Source organism: Physella acuta, unplaced genomic scaffold (genome assembly GCF_028476545.2).
Source record: "Physella acuta isolate Inbredline_101_S28 unplaced genomic scaffold, ASM2847654v3 ptg000287l, whole genome shotgun sequence".
NCBI lineage: Eukaryota > Metazoa > Mollusca > Gastropoda > Physidae > Physella > Physella acuta.
In genome coordinates, this window is record NW_026731806.1 from 46,905 (window position 1) to 72,758 (window position 25,854).

Consider the following 25,854-nt stretch of genomic DNA (forward strand, 5'->3'; position numbering starts at 1 on the left):
AAGCCTTGTTTGTGGCACCAGAAGGAAATATAAATATATTGGAGGCGTCTTTTCTCCAGTAAAAATCATGGAAAAGACATACATATATTTGCAAAAAAAATTTTCAGAAATAAGTTTAGCAGTTTATTTTATGACCCATTCACTCGCTTTTTATTTACATTTGAATATATATGTAACTTTAAAGAAATTTACTGTTTGTTCCTTAACAACTCACATTTACTTTTCAAGTATTATGTAATGTTGTTATTGTAAAACATTGTTGAAATTTGTATGATCTTTGTTGAAAAAAAATAAAATGAACAAAACCAATGTTTTGGTGTGATTTATTTGTTAATTTTCTTCTCAAAAGCCATGTTAATTTATAAAGGATGTCGATGCCTTCTCCCTGCTTGGCGAAAAATAAAATTTCTCAGCTGAATAGAAAACACAATTTATCAGATACGAAAATAAAAAAGTAATTTAAATAGAAAAAGTAAATTTTAGAAAAATTGACCAATTAATACAAGAAAACCTCTTCATAAAATTAAATTTTAAAAAATACTATCGGAATAAATATTTTTTTGCCTCCCCTACCCAGCCAATACCATCGATATATATATTCCACCCCCTAGCAACGCCTAAAAATACAAACTTCTTCTATTCAACCAGGAAGTGTTGCTTATAATTCAAAGAAAAAAATTAAAACTGAATTTGACACGTCTTTGACAAATGTTTTGAACTTTGCCATCAAACTACATGACAGATGACCTAAACGTTCAGTAGTGGCATCTTTCCCTAACGCTTAATTGATGACTAACCGGCCACATATAATAAAGAATGGGTTCATTAAAGCCGAATTATTGCGGCGACAGCTTGTGTCACGCCTCAAAAGCCTTCCTTCTTTTTTTTTTATTATACAAATTCTTGTAATAATGAGAGCTGTTTGTCATTTGACAGAAGGGGATTAATTTAAGAAAAAATATGATTGATGTTTTTTTTTTAAAAGTAAATTCTGATTCCCGTCCAATCCAAGTTTATAAAACTGTTCATGGTGGTTTCCCGGTCCGGTTTTTGAAAAAAAAATTTGTTCCTGAGTCATACCCACGTTGAGTGCGATCTATCATCAATTTGAATAATGCTAACAAATCATTTTGAAGTCTCCGATCGGTTGTGTTGGAGATTATTTTAGGGAAAACCGTGTAACCAGAGTAATAGCTAAGAGTGAAAAGAAGGGCGGAGAATTACGGATATGAACCTTAAATTAAATGTGGGTGGAGGCTGAATTAAAAAAAAAACAGCTCAGCTCACCTTTTCGTGCATCTTTACTGAATACATTCTAGAGGAAATTTAAAGATTCGTTGCATGTCTTTTAATGGCCAACCATACATTAAACATTTCTTACATCTACCAGAGAGGGGGTGGGGCGGCAAGTTTCGCCCCCCTCCCTCCCACTTCCGAACAAAATTTATATAGAAAACATTTTTAAGTGTCCGCCACCCCCCCCCCCCCCCCACCCGGGAAGAAAGTCAGGAATAAACACTGACAGCTACTGATTTGGCTTCTTGCCTGGAAGTTTTGAGTTTGGTTCACAATAGCATAAACTGTTCAACAAAACACAAGTATTATTTCAGATGCAGTTTGCAACCATACTTCACTGTATTTTGTTAATATAAATAACAATACTTATTTGTTACTATTAACTGAATACCTACATCATCAACACACTACTTTATATGTCCACTGTTACAAGATATTATTTGCTACATTAATCTGCAATACTATGCAGAAGAGCTAGCTATAAGCAAGAGTATTACATCCACTGTTACAACAATTTTTGTTTGAATAGAACAGAAAACCTTTTTTAATAACAATTTTTTACCTCCAAACGGTAGAGGAAAAAAAAGAATTTTAAAACTTCACTCATGAAAGCATAAACATTTTTATTTCAAATCACTTATCACCAGGTATGTTTGAAATATTTCAGTTGGCCTTATTAGCATATAACTGTGCCATTTCTGGATAACAGTACAATCAGTATGTTCTCAAAAATGTAAATTATTAAGAGTAAAAATAAATAAAATATTGACAGACAAACAATATTGCAAAAATGTAGCTGCTGAAAAATATACAAGGAACTGATTTTTAAAATATAAAAGGGAATTTAATTTCTACACTGAACACCAGTTAATGATGACATTGTTAAAGAAATAAAAAATTAAAGTTAACATTCACATCAGCAAGCATATTTAAACTGTGTCACACATTCTTATTCACACACATTTAAACTTTACCACACAAGAGCTACACAAAGTTAAACTTTAACTACACATGAGCTACACAAGCTTTAACTTTATTATAGTAAATGTTACATTTATCAACACAAAGATAAACTTAAACCACACAAGACACAAAAATCATACAATCATTTTTTAATTTTATACTTTTTTGGTCAGAGATTTCAATAATTAATTAAAATCTTTTCAAAATTTTAATCTTTCACATACAAGAATCACATAATTTGACATCCAAGTTCAGCAACTAAAACATAGCAGTAACAATAATTTCATGAGATTTTGTTAAAAAAAATGCAGTGGTCCATTAGAACTCATAGAAACAGTGGGTTGGTTGGTATAATATAATAACATTTTGTACGCAGGTTGGGTTACTAGTTACAACTTATTGCAGGTATGCGGACACCATACTATAACATATGGGAGGTTGGCTGACAATATACTATAACATAGAGCAGGTTGACAGTTAATACAGCAGGTCGGCAGTTAATACAGCAAAGTTGGCTGACAACATGCTATAACATGAGAGGTTGGCTGACAATATACTTTAACATAGAGCAGGTTGGCAGTTAATACAGCAGGTTGGCAGTTAATACAGCAGGTTGGCAGACAACATGCTATAACATGAGAGGTTGCTGGAAAACTTACTATAACATAAAGGAGGTTGGGCGACAACATATAATAACATACAGCAGGTTGGCTGACAACATACAATAACATAAGGGAGGTTGGCTGTGACATACAATAACATACAGCAGGTTGGCTGACAACATACTATAACATAAGGGAGGTTGGCTGTGACATACAATAACATACAGCAGGTTGGCTGACAACATACTATAACATAAGGGAGGTTGGCTGTGACATACAATAACATACAGTAGGTTGGCTGACAACATACTATAACATAAGGGAGGTTGGCTGTGACATACAATAACATACAGCAGGTTGGCTGACAACATACTATAACATAAGGGAGGTTGGCTGTGACATACAATAACATACAGCAGGTTGGCTGACAACATACAATAACATAAGGAGGGTTGGCTGTGACATACAATAACATACAGCAGGTTGGCTGACAACATATTATAACATAAGGGAGGTTGGCTGTGACATACAATAACAAACAGCAGGTTGGCAGTAAATACAGCATTGGCATCATCTATACTATAACATGGGTTGTTGGCTAACATTATACTATAACATATAGCAAGTTGGTAGAATATGCATTAGGTTGGCAGTATATTATACATCAAGGTAGCTGGCATTATACTAAAACATGGCAGGCAGCTTGACATACAGGTTGGCATCATATTATTAGATAACACAGGTTGGCAGTACATCTATATACAGCATGTTGGCATCACACTATGCCGTATGTCAGGTGGGCTGACATCATACTATGACATACAGAAAATCACAAGCCTGGAATAGAAAACAAAAAAATAACGATTATCTAGAAATTAAGCCATGTGAAATCACTCATTTCTAAATCAAGCTAATTCCTCCACTCCCAACAATAATTAAATGCTCCTTCCTCAGGCTTTGATGGTAAATTATAAATAAAAACAAACATTAAATAGAACAATTGTGACAGAACAATTTAGTCTACTTTAATGATTCTATACACAGGCAGACTTCTTTGCTGTATTTTTTATACTAATATATAGATAGCTGCATTTACAATAGTTCAGTTCTAATGAGTCAATTGATATAAATACATTTAAAATGTAAAAAAGTATATTTTAATTTCTATACCAAATTAAAAAGGGCATTATTTACCCAGCAACATTGACTTAGATGCTGGCCACTGTGATAAAAAGAGTATGTAACAAAACGTTGTGCTATCTCTTAATAATTTATATATAAGTATCCTAATATATAATTCCCGATGTGCGCACTTCTCTCTCTCTCTCTCTCTCTCTCTCTCTCTCTCTCTCTCTCTCTGTCCGCAAAATATTTTCGCCGGATATCACGTCAGAATCGGCAGCGATATATGGATACCTTTATACGGACTTTTGTTGAAAATAATATGTTAGATGTTTTAAATGTATAACCACAATTTTATGTAAAGAAGAAAAATAAAAAATAAAGGCGTATTCGAATTTAGAGAAACAGTTTTTTTTATGCAACAGGAAAAGCGTTTATAATTGTGAAAAAGAATGCATAAAACAGTGACGTCACTAATGTTTATACAATAACTAATGACGTCATCTGCCGTGTTTAGAAAAAAAGAAATGAACTATTTCATTCAAATTTGATTTAAATCTACGTACGCTATAAAACTTATACAATACAATTTTGCTCGGGCTAAACTTTAAAAAAATTCTATTAGGATTCTAGATCTAGAGATTCTAGATCTAGATGATCTAGATCTACGGAAAAACTAGATGTAGACCCTACCTAGATCTAGAATCTGTTAAAATAAAACATTTCTATACTAAATTATTTCAGGCCTTAATTACTTTATTGAAATCTGTGTTTACCTATGCAATTTGCTAATCTCTATAATATATAAAGCAAAGTTGTCGGGTGCCCGGCGCTTCAAATTTGGCAGGATCTTGCCTTGGGGCGACAGAACACGGGGACCGGTTGGCCAAAAAGTCTACGATGAGGGGGTCAAAACTGACCTCGACTGACCGGCGCCTTATATGAGCTATAACTCGGAAAAAAATGTCCACGTAGGAACCTCTTCATAACTCCTGAGGTCGTAGACCGACCCTCGGGCGAATTAATTAAGCTTTCAAATTCTCAATGTTTTCGAAATTCTAAGCGAAGCTGGGCAGCATGCCTAGTATATTATATTAGTACCCACGTTCTAAGCTTAGTCAGCTCAACAACAAAAATTACAATAGGCCTGTTCTTAAGAAAAAAAAATTGATAGCACCCTATCACTAGCAAATCTAGTTGGTAAAAATATGTTTAACAATTCTTTACAGTCCTATGCAGCAAAATGCGCATCTTCTGTGTATGCCATTTTATTCCCACTATTAAGTTTGAAGCTGAATTTTAACTAAAATGTTTAATGTATGGTAATTAAAAGTAATGCACCCACTTTCTCTGTGAATTACTTTTCGTTTGAATTTTTAAATGCACATGGCTTTTTTAAATTAAATTATTATTAAACAACATTTTTTTAAAGTGAGTTGTCTCCCTTCGCATTACCCTCCTCATTCCGGGCCCGGGCAGTAAAGGGTTAAGTTAAAACTTTACCTGACAAACCATAAGCAGGTTTGTGATTCCAAACTTCTGGGACAACTGGAAGGATGGGGTGGCCTCACAGTTCTCACTATGTTCAGCTGCCCCTGAGTCTAGGGTGTCTTGAATGTATTTTAAACTGATGCAGTCTTGCTAAATAAAGAAAATTTTTAAAAATAAAAAAAAAAAACATCTTCAGTAGCCTCCCCTGATTTCTATACAAATTTCACAATTTAAAAAGTGTGATGGCCCTTATTTAGTTAAGGGCAGGTTAAACCCCCAAATTGAAATTTAGGTGTTAGGACTTTTTTGAGTGATAAGGAAGTTGTAACTAACATAGTATATGAAAAAAATGCAAAAAAATCACTAAAAAATTATGGTTTTGTGAAAATATTTTCTAAAAAGTGTCATTTTTAGGGTAAAATAGCTCAAAATTAGCTCTCATTGAAATCACAATAACTCACCTTCTGTTTGTCAGAATAACACAATTCTTTAATATAGTGTAATATACGCAATTACAAAAAAGTTGAACTAAAACAATTAGAAAATAATAAAAAATGGATTTTAGCCAAATTTTTTAAATGTGAGACCTTAATTTTTTCCAAAAAGTAGGGAGTAGACTTAGCTTTTTTTTAATAAAATGAGAAGTTTCAAAGATATAGAAATTCTTTTAGTTCACCTTTACAAGCAGTGTTTAGTAAACATGTGTGCAAAATTTCAGCTAAATATCTCAAGTAGTTTTTGAGTTATAGTGATTTAACTGGTACTATTTTGTTGAAAAGTAACATTTTGAGAAAAACGCTAAATAGTGAAAAATATACTAAATTTGAAAAAAACGAGAAAAAGCGAAAACTATACCAAATAAGTCATTTTTAAAACCTCCCAGTTACATAAATTGCATCTGGGGCCTCTTACTCAGCAATAAGAACATCTATTTTAGTTAGTTTTTAATTTTTATGTTGCTAAATGTTGCTTAATATAGGTGAATTACGTCATTAGTCTCATTAATTAAAAAATTATAAAAAATACTAGCAATACGAAATTTTGCAAAATGATTATACAAAAATGTTCAGAATTGAATGTAGTTTCAGAAACAATAGATTTTAAAAAATCAACATTTCTGACTTAAATATGTATTTTGGGGGGGTTTAACCTGCCCTTAAAGAATAAATTTCACAATAGCCTCCCCTGATTACAGAACATTTATTCATTTTTAAAAGCAGAGTAGCCTCCCCTGATTACAGTAGTAATTTCACAAATGCAAAAAACAGTTAACTGTTAAATGTTATACATTTGAATGCAATTACTTTTGGAACCTGGCCAAATTAAACTGAGAAATATACTATTAATCTCCTTTTTTCAAAACAAGTCATTTGAGATTGATCTTCACACAGATTATGGAAATTTGTTAGGGATATTGATTTTGGGATTTTATATCTTTCTCATTATTAATTTAAGTATTTGCAGTGGAGTTCAATCAATTTTAAATAGAGGTCAATTTTTTTTTTAATTTGTGAAAAAGAAAAAAACAACACAATTTTTGTCTATTCTTAGCAAGTTTTCATTATTTTACGATCAACATAAATAGTTCTTTAAAACAAAATATTAGTTCAAAATGTTCCACAAGTACAAAATTAATGAAGTCCTGCTGGTGGATCACATTTGTGTAAAACCTTTCCAAAAAGTCAGCTGTCTTTACATTTTATCTTTCACTTTCACATATCAAGTAATTATTCATAGTTTAATATTTTATTTTAAATAAATGTTATACAAGGTGTTACAAATATTTGATAAAGCAAAACATCAATAACATTTCCAAGATAGTTTTTTTATGGTGTTAGAATGGTGTTTAAAACTCACCTCTGTGTCTATCCTGAGGCCACACTGGCATATGATGACACCTTTATTCTCTAACAAAACACCTCTGTAGACAAGTTTTCACACAACAATAAAGTTTAATAATGTTTTTTGGTTTGTTAAATTAAATATTTAAATAAAACAACTGATATTCCCTAATTTTCAAAAGATTCTCAAATTCTTTTTTAAACAGTTATTCTTTTCATCTAATTTTTTAAATTAAAAAAAAAGATTTGAAATGATAAAACCTTCAAAAAAAATATATTGTGTTTTATTGTAAAATGATAATTTACTTAGTACACAGTGGACAGAGAACATCTTTAGTGGTGAGAGCTTTAAGGTCCGAACACAAGGCTTCCTCTTCCTCCAAGACATGAAGATCACCCAGGTCTTGTAGGCTCAACAACTTTTGCTCTACAGGACACAAATTAATTTTTTAATTGATTAGAGAATAAAGTCCGTGTTTGAAATAAAGAACATCTAAGTTGCCAACCACAATACTACAGTATGTCATTCTTAAATATAAATCAGTAGAGATTTTATTTTTCAGCCTTTATTCCAGGATGTAAAAGTAAGTTAAGTTCTCTTTCACACTGTACGATTAATTATTAAAATAAGGTAGATGTTGTGTGTTGTATAATCTCTGTTTATAAAAGGAATATGACTGTCCCATAATGGTTCAACAGAAATCATGATAAAAAACGTAATGCTATGGTACATTGAATATTTTAATGTGGGATAGCCGGGTTGGATGGGAGAGCATACAGCTGCAAACTAGAAAGTCTTGAGTTCAAATACCAAGTTAACGTCAAAGTCCCTGAGTGCACCCAGCCCTGAAGGGTACCGGACTCACAATAAAGATATTAAATTTACAACCTCCGATGTGTCCATCCCAACCACCTTATAGATGAGAATGAGGCTGAGAAAAAATGATAAAACGAGGCTCAAGATATGAGGAAAATATAGCGTCTCTGGGTGGATTACACCCAGTCGCCAGGGAAAGGGTAGGCAGTTGGGCATAGTGCTGACCACACTATCCTTTACTATGCAGAGGTTGCTGAAACAACTTCCCTTTGGACAATTAGGTACAAATGAGTACTTTATTAATTTTACTATGTTTTAATGCTCTATGACAGAGTGTAATTGATTACCCTCCCTTTGAAGATCTCTCTTTATTTCCTCTTGTATATCACTGTAAAACTGAATGAGTCCATCGTTTAACTCCACATCTTCAGACAGAAAGTCCTAGGAAAAAATACAACATGAAATTAAGAACTGGCTTTAAGGACATAAGTAAATAGCAACTATATTTTTATTTAAATAGCCCTCAGATTTGTATTGTTACTTACTGAGTAGGTTACAAAATTCAATATTCAGCTTATATCAAGCATACTTGACAGGAATAGCGCAACAGATATAAAATAAACATGAACATTGAACTTGAGAGAAGCATAATATATGTAATACAAACTTAACTGCATCAACAAAGTTAAAATTCAACATTTAAATACTAACACTACACAGGGTTAAAACTAAACATCAGGCTAAAAAAATAATACAAACCTCACAGAGGGCTCCGCCATCCCCTCTCCTCTCCAGCCCCATCTTTCTCCACTCTTCCTCCATGATGGCATCTATTTCAAGCATTTTGTTCTCAATGCTAGAACCCTCAACAGGTAGGCCAACATTTTCATTGAGATCTGAAGCATCGAGACACAGATGTCTTTTTGATAAGTGATGCCTAGCTCTGTTCTCTCTTAGCCTGTCCAAACATCTCTAAAAAAACAAAAACAAATCTTAAAAACAGAAAAATGTATAACAATATGAGATAGATTGAATTATCATTACTAATAATAAAACCTAACACAAAAAAAGAACCTAACTTTAGTCTACTTTTCCTTTTTTTGAAATAGTGAACAAAAAAATGGGATTGAAATTTTTTTTAAATAAAACAAAAATGTGATTTATGAAAACTTGCCAAAGTTTTTTTAAAGAACTTGAGACTTTAAGGCATTTTAGGCCTACCAATAAGAAACCAAATTTAGTTTTTTCAAATACCTTTCTGTAAGTTTCTTTCCAAGGTGGTGTCCTCAGTTTATACATGTCTTGTCTCCTCACACTTGCTTCTAAAGTATTCTCTCTAGACATTTTAGATGGCTATGGAGAAACTGCTTAATAAAATAAAATTAAAATTGAATACGCCTATGTAGTTGATTTTAGCAGCTAATTAACTAATATTGTAAATACTAAATAGTAATTAGAATTTTAAGTTTATAAAAAAGTATTCATCGCTTATAGTAGAGTGATCGCTTGCATTATTGTGATGTATAGCATTTATTTTCTACTTTTTAGTTCAATCAGAAAACAAGGGTTTTTAAAAACTTTTTTAATGATAATTATTTTCTACTTTTTAGTCTTTGTCTGTTTGTTTGCATTCAAATCTTGCTATCGATTTTATCTTCTCGCATTCACTTTTTTTTGGGTAAACGAAGACAACTCGTAAAAAACACGTGCCTTTTCCAATCGACGTTTCTTCTGTCAGATTTGCATAGGTTTGTACACTCGCTCCTTCAGTAAGCCACAAGAGGGTAAGTACCGAACCTTGTTTTCATCAAATTACAATTACTAGGTTATGTCCCTTTTTTGTACAAATATATAGAGGTCTAAAATGATCAATAAAATTTTTCCATGGATCAATTTAGTAATAATAATAATTGAATATTGTATTGTCATCGGAAACAAAGCTTCCCTGAAAATTGCAGCGCGCTAGCAAACTGGGAAGTGCCAGAAATTTCGATCGCAAGATTTGATTGGAAAAACAGACGCGAAAGCAAGTTAAAGAAAACGTGGGAAAAAATAGCACTGCTCTCTTAATCTATAGAATCTACCTCACTCCCCAGTATAAAAAAATGCTTTTGTAATTATTGTAAGATACTATTAATTATTCCCAGTCGTATTTTCAAGTATTTTGCATGAAATGACAGCCGACTGTGAATAGGAATAGCTGCAAAAATTGCCCTATTCTTAGACTCTTAGACTAGAGACTATTCGGTAATCTATCGTTTTGGGTACGTAAAATCGCCAGCGGCTATTAATGTACGAAAACGTTTCCTCATTGTCAAGGCTTTAATAGAAGTATATTGTCATATGTTTGTGTCAAATATTATAGATAAATGACTAATAAACCTAAATCAATGGCTAAATATATCGATATAGGCCAGAAATCAACTTTAAACAGCAGTGTCTGAGAGCAAGATTTGCTATATAAAATTAATAATAGTATATAAACAGCAGCCATTTGTAAAATAGAGTGGCTTCCCCCTGAATCTGGCGCTATAAGCTTATAAAAATAAAACTTAGACAAGATGGCTGCTATAGTAAATGAGCATGGTTGCATCTGTTGGAAACATCGCTAGTCTTCATTTATTACGGAAAAGTTTTAATTCAATTGTTTAAAAACAGGTACATAAATGAAACAAAGAAACATTTTTGTATTTTAAAAAACATAAATCCTCCTCAAAATGTGAAATAATTATTAAAATTTAAGGAGTCACCTGTTTTTCACATTACAAGTCGCGGGCGATTTTACGTACCTAAAACGATAGATTACTATTCTACTAGTTCTAGAAATAAAAAAAATTAGAATTATTAATTAATTAATTAGTATGTATAATTAGGCCTACTACTTTTATTTAGCTAGACTAGATCTATACTATAATCTAGATCGAATTCTAGATCTAGGTCTATATCTAAGTAGAATCTAATTATTAATTAATAAAGCCTACGCTTCATGAAAATGATAATGAGAAATCTGTGTTGGTGTTTTAGTTACAATTTTTCAACTCACACAAACTTTATATTTATAAAAGCAGAATAACCTCCCCTTACATCACATATTTCTATGATGATCAGCACAGAATGGCCCAGATCTCAAGATCTAAATGACAACAACTGGGCATATCTTATAAATCTTAGACTCTTGTCTAGTCTAGGTCTTATATTTGGAGCGTTGTAGCCTAGATCTAGATCTAGCTAGAGTCTTAGACACATTTTTTACAATGTCCCCTAGATCTAGATCTGGTTGACATGAAACATATTATTTATTAAAAAATTAAATACAAACCAGGAAACTGGGACAGGAAACCAATCTCAGAATCGAGGATTCTTCTACTTACTAGATCTAGTGACTCAGTGAGTTACTAGATTCTAGATCTAGATCTAGATCTAGAAATCTAGAAAATCTAGCCTAACAGTAACTATTACAAGTGTAACTATTAACTAACTAGAAATCTAGATCTAATTTAAAATAATTTAAACCTTACTTACTTATTAAGTTAAGTAAGCTTATTAGGCCTAACCTAAACTAATGCTTATTTTTAACTTTAAGAAAAAACTTTAAGTTACTTTAACTGTTAAACTAAAAGTAAAATTTTGAAATTCAATTGGTTTGTTTTTTCTATTTTCTCTCTACTACTCTTACTTTTCTTCTGTTATTGAATTTCGATATAGAATTAGAATCTAGTCTAGCTAGACATTCTAGATCTAGATTCTTTTATATTTTAAATATTGCTTGGCGCTTATGCCTAAGGGCACTATTCACTGTGGCTATGGAATGGACCTAACTTTATTATACTTATAGTTTATGATGCCATGCAAATATATTAAATACATAGATCTTACTACGAGTTGGAGATCTAGGCTAAATATATCATAATTATTGCTCTAACCAGTCTAATACATTGATCTGTCGCAACAGAGTATTTCTTACTTTCCTATAAAGTGGGAGACCTGCTAATCCATTTTCCGCATATCTCAAATTTAGTTTTTATTTCAAAGCAAAACATCGCTTACTGGACAACTCAAATCTAAAAAAAGTCGTACGTCAGGGCACTTGCATGTCCAGTTACCAACGTAATGTATTATAAAACTATAAAATGTAAACCTCACCCAACGCAACCTATGAAATGCCACCGAAATCTCCCCCAGTCTTACTGAAGGCCTAGGCCCTATAGCTTTGCAAAGCTAGGCAAAATGTATACTTGCTGTAAGGATGTAATAAAAAAAGTTCCATGATCTGATCTTAATACTATTTATATCTTATAGAGTTTCTACTGCTATAAAAAGTTACTTAGCCATTTTCTTTAAGTTTAGTAATTCATATTTCATAATACTTTAGGTCTCTATATTTCTGTTTGTCCGATCCGTTCTTTATGTCTATATCTATCTCTATATCTATAAAGATATATCTATATATATATATATATATATATATAAATATAGGACTATAAGCCTATATTAATTATATTATATATTATATTGATTTACAGGCTTTTGTTTTGCTACTATAGAGTGGAATTAAAAAGCATGATGCCATAAAGGAGTTAACAACTAAACAAACAACCAGAATGGAGTATATAACACATCCTGCATCTGCTGCCTATTCATCTATTACATCTGCGTAGGTGTTATTTCAACTTTGTTGGTATTTATTAATTACCTTTAATAGCCTATAGATAGACCTACGCTTATTTTTAATTTGCTGCATCCCTGATAAAGATCTGTGACCCCTTTTGTTTAGGGCTAGAGTAGGTCTAGTTTACAGGAGCCGGATGTTGTTCCGAATGCGAAAAATGCCTGAATGAACTTATGCCCGATTTGGGGCATTTGTCCCATTTGGGCAAGTGTCCACTTGTGAAAAAGGCCATCCTGCTCACAGCATTTGGGGCGTTTCTTTCAGAATTTTGTCGAAGACCCCTTAGGTTACAGGGTGGAACTGTTATCAATTTTAATTGTGTTTCTATCCCTATGTAAATATGGCTAACCATAAAAAACTAGAGCTTTAATTACTATAGAAAAGTAAACTGAGGCTGCTCTTACTTTATCAGGTGTAAAAAGTAGAACAAGATAAGATATGCTGGTGTAAATAAAACCACTTAAGACAGCTGTAGAGAGCCTACTGCAATTAGGCACTGGGGATAGTCGGACAGCTTAAAAAAGTTTTAATGGTGATTTTAAAAGCTGCTTGTTAAAGAAGATACTCAGTGGTTATTCAGTTTTTTCAATACAACTGTGGTTTTATATACAGGTTTAGACCCAGTGTGATTGTATTAATTATATTTCAGCTTTTTCAATTTATTCTCAAGAAAAGAATCAATTTTTAAAAGGCCTGAACAGCTTAGGTTTGATTTAAACATAAAAAAAATTTGAAGAACTTTTTAGTGTTTTTTATTTTTTTTTTAATTTAAAATTTTCATTTACAAATTACTAGTTGCAACAATTATTTTTGTTTCTTTTTATTAAAAAATACTTACATGAATATTCTCTTTTAATTGTCTGTTCTTTTAACTATATGAAAAATTTTAAGATTAAATTATTATTATTTTGTGTTTGCAAACAGTGAAATTGTTAGGAATTTCATTTTTTAACTCTGTTTACTAACAATATATAGACCTATTTACTTTTCTTATTTCATGTTTTCAAAATAATGTGATGTCATTTGAAAGACAATTGGTTAACACAAAACAAATGGCAGATGTTAATTCAATAATCAAAAAAAAAAGGATACACTTAACTGTCCTTGGATAAATTTTATTAAAAACAACACAAATGAAATTACTGATTTTTAAAATAATTTTATTAGCTGTTTAATTTATTATTTAAATGGATTATCTCTCTTCGCTTTCTTTCCCAGAATATATTTAGTTACCTGGAATGTTAATGGAAAACCACCACCTGACAATTTTACTGATCTCCTTCAACTCAAAGCAGACCCCTTGCCTGACTTGTATGCCATTGGGTACGTTGCCAGTTTGAACTGACAAGCTTATTTTTTAAACACGTTTCTTATTCAGTTTCAATGCACAAGAGTTCTTGTTTTTTTCTTAAAGATTTATATTTCAATTTCAAAATTCCATTTGTTTTCACCTGTGACAGTGTTTTATAAATTTATATGAAAATTGTATTCAAATTTTTTGAGGTAACAGGATGATAGTTGTAAAATTTTCTGTTTTACGTAGGTATTGAGATAATTGACTTACTTGACTTTGACTTCACTTGTCCACTTTTGCTCCTTCAATTTGGTCCAGTACCTGGCCAATAATTTTTCAATCTCCCAAGACATCCCTGCTGTGTTCAGTTCTTTGAGAACATTCTTTGAATGTACACATTCAGGCCTAACAGTCCATAGAGCAAATTATGTAGAGTTAGTTTCTTGAACTTAGCCATTCTATAAGAATTAGTGAGATGCCTTTTCTTTCCCTGACTGGAGTCAGGTTCATCATTTGGCCTTGGTGATTTGAACTAAAACTCTTTGGTTAGCAGTTGTTTGCTACTCTACTCAACCATATATATACCAGTTATTTGTTACTTTGCTAATGTCATTGTTCACACAGACTGCAAGACGTGGGCTCCCACAACTGGGATGGCACCTTGTCATGAATGTTAGCCCCCACCTACTATTGTTATTAATCAGGGGTCTCCAAACCATGGCCCGCTGGCCGGATGCGGCCCGCAAGGTCCTCTTATCGGGCCCGCTGAGTTTTTTTGTCCACGAAAAAAAAGTTTGTTGGTGATGGCTGAGGAACTTCACTCAGAAAAATCAAAGACATGCTTGGAAGAAACTGGCCCCCAAACTGAAAATTGATAGTTAATGCGACCCTCGGACTGAAAAGTTTGGAGACCCCTGATATAAACTGTCCTTCTGATGGCAAGAAAACATGTTAGCTCCTCTCTACTCTTCTTCTTCATTGTTACTTCTAAAGTTGGAAGGGATTGATTTCCTCCAACACAATTCAGCATTGCGTGTTAACTTGTTATGTGCCATATAGGCCATTTACTTGGATTTTCTTCCATAGCCTTTGTCCATCCAAGAACAAAGAGTAGGCAGCAGTTTTTGATGTTGGAGTTGTCTCTCTTAGAAGGGTTCCTGTCCCCAACTATCAAGCCTCATCTGCCCGGGGGGTTCGAATTCAAGACTTTTTTTTTTGTTTTTAGCAACCATGATCTTTACCGACTCAACCACGCCGACCTCCTCTCTACTCAACCATATTAGTTTATTTGCTATACTGACGCTGGTTTTTTTCATTGTTAATGTCATTGTCACTGTTTACCCAGATTACAAGAGGCTGGCTCACACAACTGGGATGGTGCCTTGTCTTCTGCCCTTAAACCTCATAATTATGTTAAGGTAAATATCATTAAGAAGGGGACATAATCATCTTACATAGCAAAAAAAATTGTTAAGACTTTATAAAATTCATGCATAAGTCTTTAAATGAGTTATTATGAGTATATTAAAACCTCAATATTAAATCTTTTTCAGTGTAACAATTCAGATAGATTATATACAGTCTAAAACTTAACATTTGACAAAGGATATTTAAATCAAAAACAGTATTGGAATTGACTTTCAATTACCTAAAAAACTATGATTTACTAGATTCTACATTTAATAAATCCTAATACACCTATTTTTAAACTACAGATGCTTATCAACCATGCTCCTTTTATATACATGATTCACTTGTCTATACGTGAATCACCTCTCTAAAATGTAATTTATTATTATTAATTAACGACTGTGATGGTTAAATATTTTGTTAATTGTTTTATTAAAAATAAAAGCATTTAAAAAAAACAAAAAAAAAACACTGATGCCTATTATTTCATCCTTTTATGTTTAAATCAATAGGAGAAAAACAATTTTAAACTCCTGATGCAGAGTATTCCATCTTTTACTTCTATGCTGTTTAAACCAAGAGAAAATTTGAAAATGATTTTTATTATTAAAAAAACTACTGATGCCAATTGTTTCATCATTTACTTTTGAGTAGTTTAAATCAAGATTGAAAAGAATTTTTATTAAAAAAAAACAACTTTTGATTTTAATTATTCCATCTTTTACTTTTATGTTGTTTAAACCAAGAGGAAAATTTGAAAATGATTTTTATTATTAAAGAAACTACTGATGCCAATTGTTTCATCCTTTACTTTTGAGTAGTTTAAATCAAGGTTGAAAAGAATTTTTATTAAAAAAAAACAACTTTTGATTTTAATTATTCCATCTTTTACTTTTATGTTGTTTAAACCAAGAGGAAAATTTGAAAATAATTTTTATTATTAAAGAAACTACTGATGCCAATTATTTCATCCTTTACTTTTATGTCGAAAGATTATTTCATCCTTTACTTTTATGTCGAAAGATTATTTCATCCTTTACTTTTATGTCGAAAGATTATTTCATCCTTTACTTTTATGTCGAAAGATTATTTCATCCTTTACTTTTATGTCGAAAGATTATTTCATCCTTTACTTTTATGTCGAAAGATTATTTCATCCTTTACTTTTGTGTCGAAAGATTAATTTCATCCTTTACTTTTGTGTCGAAAGATTATTTCATCCTTTACTTTTATGTCGAAAGATTATTTCATCTTTTACTTTTATGTCGAAAGATTATTTCATCCTTTACTTTTGTGTTGTTCAGGTCAAAAGTCGACAGCTGGTTGGAATATTTACAATTGTGTATGTTAAAAGAAGCCGCTTACCCTGGGTGACCAGTGTGGAGTCTGAACTTACAAAGACAGGATTTGGTGGATATTATGTAAGTAGAAATACATTAGTTTTAGGCTGAGCATGGGGCGACACATACTAGGTTTACCCTCTTTTGATATAAATTGGCTCAATGGTGTTAATTGTCCAGGTGTGATCCACAGGGTAACAAAGGAGCCTCCAGTATACGGCTGGATATCTTAGGGACAAACTTAATAGTTGTCAATTGTCACCTGCCTGCACATCAGGAGAACATAAATGACAGACTCTCAGTAAGTTATTGGACCAGGTGTTGTCAGTCTGAAAGTTATTGGACCAGGTGTTGTCTGTCTGAAAGTTATTGGACCAGGTGTTGTCTGTCTGAAAGTTATTGTACCAGGCGTTGTCTGTTTGTAAGTTATTGGACCAGGTGTTGTCTGTCTGTAAGTTATTGGACCAGGTGTTGTCTGTTTGTAAGTTATTGGACCAGGTGTTGTCAGTCTGTAAGTTATTGGACCAGGTGTTGTCTGTTTGTAAGTTATTGGACCAGGTGTTGTCTGTCTGTAAGTTATTGGACCAGGTGTTGTCTGTAAGTTATTGGACCAGGTGTTGTCAGTCTGTAAGTTATTGGACCAGGTGTTGTCTGTAAGTTATAGGACCAGGTGTTGTCTGTAAGTTATTGGACCAGGTGTTGTCTGTCTGAAAGTTATTGTACCAGGCGTTGTCTGTAAGTTATTGGACCAGGTGTTGTCTGTAAGCTATTGGACCAGGTGTTGTCTGTAAGCTATTGGACCAGGCGTTGTCTGTAAGTTATTGGACCAGGTGTTGTCTGTCTGTAAGTTATTGGACCAGGTGTTGTCTGAAAGTTATTTGACCAGGTGTTGTCTGTCTGTAAGTTATTGGACCAGGTGTTGTCTGTCTCTAAGTTATTGGACCAGGTGTTGTCTATCTGTAAGTTATTGGACCAGGTGTTGTCTGAAAGTTATAGGACCAGGTGTTGTGTGTCTCTAAGTTATTGTAAGTTATTGGACCAGGTGTTGTCTGTCTGTAAGTTATTGGACCAGGTGTTGTCTTTAAGTTATTGGACCAGGTGTTGTCTGTAAGTTATTAGACCAGGTGTTTAAGTTATTGGACCAGGTGTTGTCTGAAAGTTATTGGACCAGGTGTCTGTATGTAAGTTATTGGAACAGGTGTTGTCTGTAAGTTATTGGACCAGTTGTTGTCTGTAAGTTATTGGACCAGTTGTTGTCTGTAAGTTATTGGACCAGTTGTTGTCTGTAAGTTATTGGACCAGGTGTTGTCTGTCTGTAAGTTATTGGACCAGGTGTTGTCTGTAAGTTATAGGACCAGGTGTTGTCTGTCTGTAAGTTATTTGACCAGGTGTCTAAATTTTTAAAGTTAGTTTTTGATCCATATTTTGTCTTATCAGAAAGTTATTGATTAATATTGCTTTATACTTTGTTGACCTAATTTTGTCTGTCAGTTGGATATTTACCTATATTTCATCTATTAGTAAGTTATTGCTGTATTATTGGTGTCTATTATTTTTTAAAGTAACTGATGTAGTCAGTTACTTTTCATGAATATATATTTATGTAGTGCTATGAATGTTTTTGTAGTATTTGAGAATAAATTTTATTTAGTAGTAGAAAATATATTTCACAATGAATGCTGTAATAAATGATGTCAAAATTGGATTTGTAATTACTTTTTTTGTAATAGTAAAACATTAATTAATCATTGTTTGTTCAAGGTGATTAATATTTTTATTGTTATTTGAAAATATTTCTTGTTCCTTTTTTTTTTTAGAATGTTGAGCAAATTTTGAGTTCACAAAAGTTTAAAGATCAAGACAGTGACAATATATTGGATCATGAGTGAGTTTTTTCCCCTGCCTCATTTGCCAAAAGTTTTATTTTTCCATTTATTTCCAAGTTCAGGTTTTTGTTATTTTGAAGGTAATTTGAAAACTTGAACAGGCTATTGTTGTGAATGATGAATAAAACCATTTGTAGGAAATGTTTTAATGGCTTTTCTGTTGTTGTTACCACACTGACTTTTCACACATTGATTTCGCTGTTGTTTTCGTTCTTAAAATAATCAACACTTAATAAAATAGGCCTACACAATTGTATCAATATTGTAATGAAACTGGTACATTTTTGTAGAACTGAAGTTTCATCATTATCTTTTCCTGTTTGTGCCCAAGACATGGGGCAGATGAAGTAGAGTTCATCTGTTTCAATGACCTCTGCATACAAGGGGATAGTGTGGTTAACACTATGCCCAGCCGCCTTTGTTTCCCTAACATGAGTACCCATCTGAGCTGGGTGGACTCTGGGACGTTCTACTGTTTTGAACCCGGATTCAAACTCCAGACATATGGATTAGCAGTCTAGCTCTCTACTACCAAACCACACCGCCCTTTATACCTGAAATTAAAAACCTGAATGGAAATAACTATTTTTTTCTGAAACATTTAAAAAAAAATTCTTTAAGTAATTGCCTTAAAATTGTAGTTATGATGATGCATTTTTTATACTAAAACTTTATAATTCTACTGTGTCACAATCATGCTAACTGATGAAAATAACAATTAATGCAATTGATTGCAGTTATGTATTTTGGATGGGAGACACTAACTTTCGAGTTGATAACACACCATATAAGAAAGCTGTTGAGTTGGTCAAACAGAGGAAATATGATGAGCTCTTACAGCAGGATCAGGTGTGTATTGTCAGTGTGAGAACAGGTGGGTGGGCTATTAGCTGTTAAATTAGGAACAGGTGTATGGGCTACTAAATTAGGAACAGGTGTGTAAGCTACTAACTGTTAAATTAGGAACAGGTGTGTGGTCTACTAAATTAGGAACAGGTGTGTGGGCTACTAGCTGTTAAATTAGGAACAGGTGTGTGGGCTACTAAATTAGGATCAGGTGTGTGGGCTACTAGCTGTTAAATTAGGAACAGGTGTGTGGGCTACTAAATTAGGAACATGTGTGTATTATCAGTGTGAGAACAGGTGGGTGGGCTACTAGCTGTTAAATTAGGAACAGGTGGGTGGGCTACTAGCTGTTAAATTAGGAACAGGTGTGTGGGCTACTAGCTGTTAAATTAGGAACAGGTGTGTGGGCCACTAAATTAGGAACAGGTGTTGTGTGGGTTATTAGTTATTAAATTAAGAACAAATGTGGAAAACTAACTGTTACAGCAAAGAAAAGATGTGTATGTTCATTTAAATAATAGTTGTATTGTCTTTTATCTGCTAATTATAGACTGTGTGTCTAGCTAATAGATGAACCCTCTAAGAACAGCATTTATCTTGGTTTTTTTTATTAAAGTGATTTACAGTACTCTATGTTTACAGTTGAAGGCAGTCATGAAATCAGGACTACTCTTCCCAGACTTTAAAGAGGGGAATATTGATTTCGCACCCACATACAAGTTTGACCCAGGAACTGATACATATGACACAAGGTCAGGTCAGCAGTTTGAGTGTTGTGAAGTGGGATGTCAAAAGTGTGAGGGAAGGTTTAATGTGAGGTGTATGTTAGCTGGGTACAACTAAACGCTGATGTACTGTATCAAACCTCAAATACTGTAGACCACCATTTACTTAGCTCTTGCTGTTCTAGATATGACTGTAGACATTTTTTGTTGGGGTCATCCATTTATGAAATCTACACAGATGACAGAGCAGTGTTTCTTTCAGACATTTTACAACAAGGGACGGGACTGTTAAAAAATATTTTTTCTATAGAAATGAAATATTTAGATGTATTTTTTTATTTTGTCCCTGAAGAGATGCCTGAAAGAAACAAGAACTCCATGGGTTGGGGTCTAAAATTGAAAAATTGTGTGTACATCTTAAATGGATGACTCCAGTGGTCTTTAGAACATCATCACACATTTGAATGTAAATCCTCTTAAAATTTGTATTCTATCAATCACCTGTATACCCTCAAATTAATATTTGGCATTAAGTACTCCTATATATTACTCAAATATTTTACTAAACTCCCATGTAAGCTCTCAAGTATTTGACAATAATCCTTCAAATATTGGACTGTAAACACTCAAATATTTGACAGGAAACCTTCATGTACTTAACAATAAGCCTCCAAAAATAGTAAACCTTTATGTACTTAATTCTAATCCTTCCTATATTTGACCATAAACATATTTTCTTTTAGTTCAAAGCAGCGAGTCCCATCCTACACGGACAGGATTCTATACTTCTCCCATGATACAACCTACGGGGACATCAAGGTCCAAATTGAACAGTTGCACTATAGGAGTCATCCTGCGTATAAACAGAGTGATCACAAACCCGTCTCCTCTCTCTTTCAGTTTAATGTAAGTTGTTTGTAACAAATTTTTTTCAGACATGATATCCGTTATACAAAAGTTTTCGCAAAAATCCTACCTTTCCCAGCAGAAATGTATGTTTATTTCACAGTAGAACAATTCCAAAAAATAAAATTCTGTTTTAATCAATTAGATTAAATAATTAAACTAGAAAAAAGAATTGTGTAAAAATTTAAATTTTAAAAGCATGCTGATTAAATTAGCAATAGCGTAAATAGGAGTACTAGGAATATATTTTGAGATAGATTTCAAGCATCTTGTATGCATGATAATTTATATTTCTTATGTTTGAAATAAAAACTCTTTCAGGCGCTGTCCAAAAACTACCCCAATCTAATAACCTTTGTATCACAAGAAACAACGTGGAATAAGAAGAAGGACAACATTATACGATATTCTGCAAGGAAAGATTTCAAAATTTTGTCTGGTGATTGGATAGGATTATATGAGGTAATATCTTAATACTTTTAAATCATTCATCTAATGCAGTTTTAGCCACTAATAGAGAAAGAAATTTTTGTTTGGTAAATTTAAAACATTGGGTTATAATCGCAAGATCTAAGAGGGCTGTGTTATATAATTAGCTTGTTACGTTTGCAAGGGAGATAACACCATGTTATAGGCTTAGCTATTTTTCCCTATAAGTTTAAAATTTATAAGTTTTTTTTAATAAATGTGTGAAATCCAATACAACCCTTTTACCAAAAAGCAATTTTGTTTTGTAGGAAACATTCCAAGATTTTGACTCATTTGTCACCTACAGCTGGGCTGGTAGTAGGCCACAGAGTGACAGCTCCGCCCCCATTTCTGTTGTATTTGCCAGTAGTCAATTGACTACCCTGCCACCAAAAAAATACGTCCTTTGCTATTTAACAAAAAAGGGCTCTCTTTGTGGTGTTAGCCAGCTTATAACAGTAAGAAAATTTATTAAATATTAAGTTATAGCTGTGTCTTAAAGATTTCATTCACATTTTATATTTTATTTCAGTGTTTTCTAATATCATAACTACATCATACAATTTCTTTGTAAACTTAATAGTTGTAAGGTTTCATAATTAATAAAAAATATTCTACTGAAGATATAACAATTTTATCAGGTGTCTTAACTACATCTTCATAATGAGTTGAGTTGTTTGAAATCATAGCTATTCTTAAACTATTTTATTAAGACTAGATTTATGTGTACAGTTGTCAAGAATTGTATATACCTCTTATATATTTACTAAAAAATGTTTATTATCAATGCTCATATTTTTCATGTATCTCTCCCTTCAACAGATAGCATAGTCCTAGTAATCAGGTGACTGCTGTGGATACAAGAACAAAACAATTTTGATTGTCTACCATTGTGAATGAGCTGAAGCCACCCCTTGCCATTAGTAGTGATTTTGTATGAAGTACACCAGTTTTTTAACTTTGATTTGGATACATTGTTTGACTGTTACATTGATTAGTACAGGGTATATGTAACCATGGTATACTATAGCAGCTATAGGAGAAATGGTTATTTTTTTTTTGGAGAGTAAAGTAATTTTAATTTAGTTTATCACTATGTGGTAAATTTTAGTTTTTTTTAATCTTACAACCATATGAAAAACTAATGTATCATCAGTACATATTTTAGGTCAAGGTGCTTTTTTTTACCTTTATTTTTTTTTTTGTGTCCTTGCTTATTTTGTAAACAATAGTTTTAAATATTTTTTCGTTAAAGAATCTTTTTATTGCCACTTTTAAAGTTTTAGGTTGCAAAAATATATTTACTACTATATGAGTTTTAATTAGAACATCATAAAAATTCTTAAGCCAAAAAAAAAACAAAATCATGTACATTTAAATTTTTAAATTTAAAATTATTTATTTTTCACTTTTAAAGCTATACTGAAATTAAAATAGTTTATGCTGTATTGCAAATAATTTTTATTTAGAAGTGATAATGAGTTAAACGACTTTGTACACAAATCTATATTTTTCAATGAAGAAAAGGAACACAGCTTACACTCTTTGCTACTCATATATTGTGTTGACATAGCATATTTGATAAATGTGTCACATGACCTGAAGCAGCATTAGTAACCATGTATTAGCCTGACCTGTGACCTTTATCCTACATGTGCATCATTATGTTGTCATACCAGTATAGATCTCACAGCTGTTATCAAACAGACCAGCAGTACTTTTATAACTGTCTGTTTTGTATAGAGATATAAAATGTTGTACTTACAGGGTCTGACTATTGGAACTTCTAATCTTTGTCTCATGTCTCACATACGCTAATCAAGATCAATAATATAAGAGAATAATATAACATAATAACCACGTAACCTAAGGCATTTGTTGTTACATTTTTACTTATAATCTCAGACTATTTTTTTTTAATGTGATTATCTGGGAAAAAAAGACACCTAATGGTAAAACAGTTTTTAAAAAATGTAAAAATTAAATAATTTTAATAAATTTTTATTTACTTTGTTTCATGAAAAATTGACTATATGAAACTGCTGAAAATATGCACAACTTTATTGGCATTCATATTAATGGCTGTAATTGGATTTAATTTTAAAATCAAATTTTTTAAAAATAGTTTTTAGATGACATATGAGAACTGTTTATTGGTTCTCTTTTAAAGCTAGATCTAATGTTAACAGTTTCAGTTGTTTGTGTTGTGTATGTAGAATCTCTATGGTCTATTTGTATGTCAAAGAATAGCAGATTTTCCCCACATATCTTGACACTTTTAAAAATGTTATCTATATGAACCAAAATTTTCAGGCAGCTTTTAAATATAAACAATTTAATTTTTTAAACTGCATTCAAATAGTAATACATATCTTTTTTTGTAAATTAACCTAATTTTTTGTGGTTTTATTTTTTTAACTTATAGGTCTAATTGTTTGTGGTCACCATCTTAGGAACTTGTGCTATATATATTTTGTCTTTTTAATTAAGAATATGAATTTTTTCATTTACTAACTTGATTATTTTCATTTTTTTTTTGCATCTGAATTCAATTTTCCTGCTTTTTTATCTTTAAAAAATTAGAGTAGTTGATTGTTTATTTTAGATAGAAGTGTTGTTTAAAATAGCCCACAATTATAATGAATGATAAAAATTGTTTTAGGAAATGAAGTAGAAAAGATGCATAGAGTTTTAAAACATTTTAGAATATCCTTACCGTTGTTGTATACAAGTGTGTTAAACCTCAGAAAATTAGGTTTTGAATATCATTTCATAATCTTTTTGTTGCAAAATTTTTCTATTTATGTTGTAAAGTTGATATTAGATAAATAGAAGAAATTATTAATAACAACCTCTGGAGGCTGAAACCACATTAAATATTTCTTTCTTAACATACACATATAATGTTTTATTATATGTATGGATATACTTTTTGCATTTATATATATATATATCATATTAATATGCGCTCACTGAAATTTTTTTTAATGTCTTTTACAATAAAGCACAAAATTGGTAAAACAAAATATTCTATACATTTGCTGTATCATTTTTTTTAGTTCAGTTTTAACTTAGTTTTTTTTTCTTAATTTTCATATTTTTAATTTGTTGTACATTTGCTTTTATTTCTGTTGAATTTTATTTGGTCCTTGTATAAAATAGAATGCATTTGTGATAAATGGGCTACTGAAGTAGAGCTGTTTAAAAATCCTAATGGTTTAAGTATCAAAATCAAGCATTCTTTAAAGGGGATTTTACATGTTACTTTTCGTTATTTACAATTGTGATATAAAAATAAATAAATTTCACTCAGTACTTATTAACTACCTTATGAAAGATTACCAATAAATGCCAAGAATTTTTTTTTTGCCTTCCCTAAGTTAAAGTTAAAATGTTATTGTTTATAGCCCCTAAAAAGGTATAAAATAGTGTATTTTTATAGTCCATTATAAAAATACAAAATATTTTGAATATAAAAACTTGAATAATTATATTATTAATCATGTATAATTGTTCAAAAGTTGTTTCAAATATATGCAAACTATCTTTAACTATTTTATTATATTATTCTTTGTTGCTGTGATAAGCTTGCCTCTGTGCTATACAAGTCAGTCTGTTCTGTATAATAAACTGGTCTAATTGCTTTACACTCACCTCAGCCTCCTATTTATTCTATTTAACAATCTTTTGCCTGCTCATTTCTAAGTCTAAAGACTAGTTTTGTATTGCTCAATAAATCTTCTGTCCCTGTACTGGGTGTTGACCTGATTTATTTGTCTTGTCTATTTTGCCCAACTTTCTGGTGATAGAGGATGATCACATTTAATAAATACTGCAGTGTATTGCATAAAACTTGTAGATATCTAGAATAATTTTGTTTTGTTTTTAACTTTGTATTTAAAGATAATTTAGAAATTGTTATAAAAAATATATAAAACCTTTGTCTCTGGGCTGTCTCTTTTACACTGTGTTATTGCCTGCATAGATTTATAGAATTTTTAATGTTAACTTACCTGTTTTTATCTTTATGCATTTTAATTTGAGAATCATTCTTCTAGCTTGCAATGAAAAAATAAATATTTTTAATAAAAGACTTATTTTCCTGCTGAATTATATTGGTCTTTTTTATTATACCCACTAATATTTAAGTTACGTTTCCTTAAGTTGAAAAGTAAATA

The 25,854-nt window shown here is 31.6% G+C and overlaps 2 protein-coding genes across 7 annotated transcripts; one reads left to right on the plus strand and one right to left on the minus strand.

Moving 5' to 3' along the window:
• Positions 1 to 1,919: 1,919 nt before the first annotated feature.
• On the minus strand, positions 1,920 to 11,175 carry LOC131939661 (RPA-interacting protein B). 2 transcript variants are annotated; one of them, XM_059298118.1, is made up of 8 exons: positions 11,114 to 11,175; positions 9,387 to 9,496; positions 8,892 to 9,104; positions 8,480 to 8,573; positions 7,622 to 7,742; positions 7,332 to 7,395; positions 5,487 to 5,624; positions 1,920 to 3,698 (listed from the first exon to the last, which is right to left on the minus strand). In XM_059298118.1, the coding sequence occupies exons 2-8, from the start codon at positions 9,474 to 9,476 to the stop codon at positions 3,669 to 3,671; spliced, it is 750 nt and encodes a 249-aa protein (XP_059154101.1). In that variant the 5' UTR covers positions 9,477 to 9,496; positions 11,114 to 11,175; the 3' UTR covers positions 1,920 to 3,668. The 2 variants fall into 2 exon arrangements, with proteins under 2 accessions (XP_059154101.1, XP_059154102.1); XM_059298119.1 differs by having other exon boundaries at positions 9,387 to 9,499; positions 11,114 to 11,167.
• A 50-nt stretch (positions 11,176 to 11,225) lies between these two features.
• On the plus strand, positions 11,226 to 25,782 carry LOC131939659 (inositol polyphosphate 5-phosphatase K). Of its 5 annotated transcripts, none has more exons than XM_059298113.1 (14): positions 11,226 to 11,595; positions 12,656 to 12,786; positions 13,451 to 13,507; positions 14,020 to 14,124; positions 15,441 to 15,513; positions 16,810 to 16,926; positions 17,039 to 17,146; positions 18,663 to 18,730; positions 19,469 to 19,580; positions 20,220 to 20,329; positions 21,046 to 21,208; positions 21,530 to 21,670; positions 21,946 to 22,134; positions 22,499 to 25,782. In XM_059298113.1, the coding sequence occupies exons 2-14, from the start codon at positions 12,734 to 12,736 to the stop codon at positions 22,505 to 22,507; spliced, it is 1,305 nt and encodes a 434-aa protein (XP_059154096.1). In that variant the 5' UTR covers positions 11,226 to 11,595; positions 12,656 to 12,733; the 3' UTR covers positions 22,508 to 25,782. The 5 variants fall into 5 exon arrangements, with proteins under 5 accessions (XP_059154096.1, XP_059154097.1, XP_059154098.1 ...); XM_059298114.1 differs by having other exon boundaries at positions 11,226 to 11,580; XM_059298115.1 differs by having other exon boundaries at positions 11,226 to 11,580; positions 12,677 to 12,786.
• Positions 25,783 to 25,854: the final 72 nt, after the last annotated feature.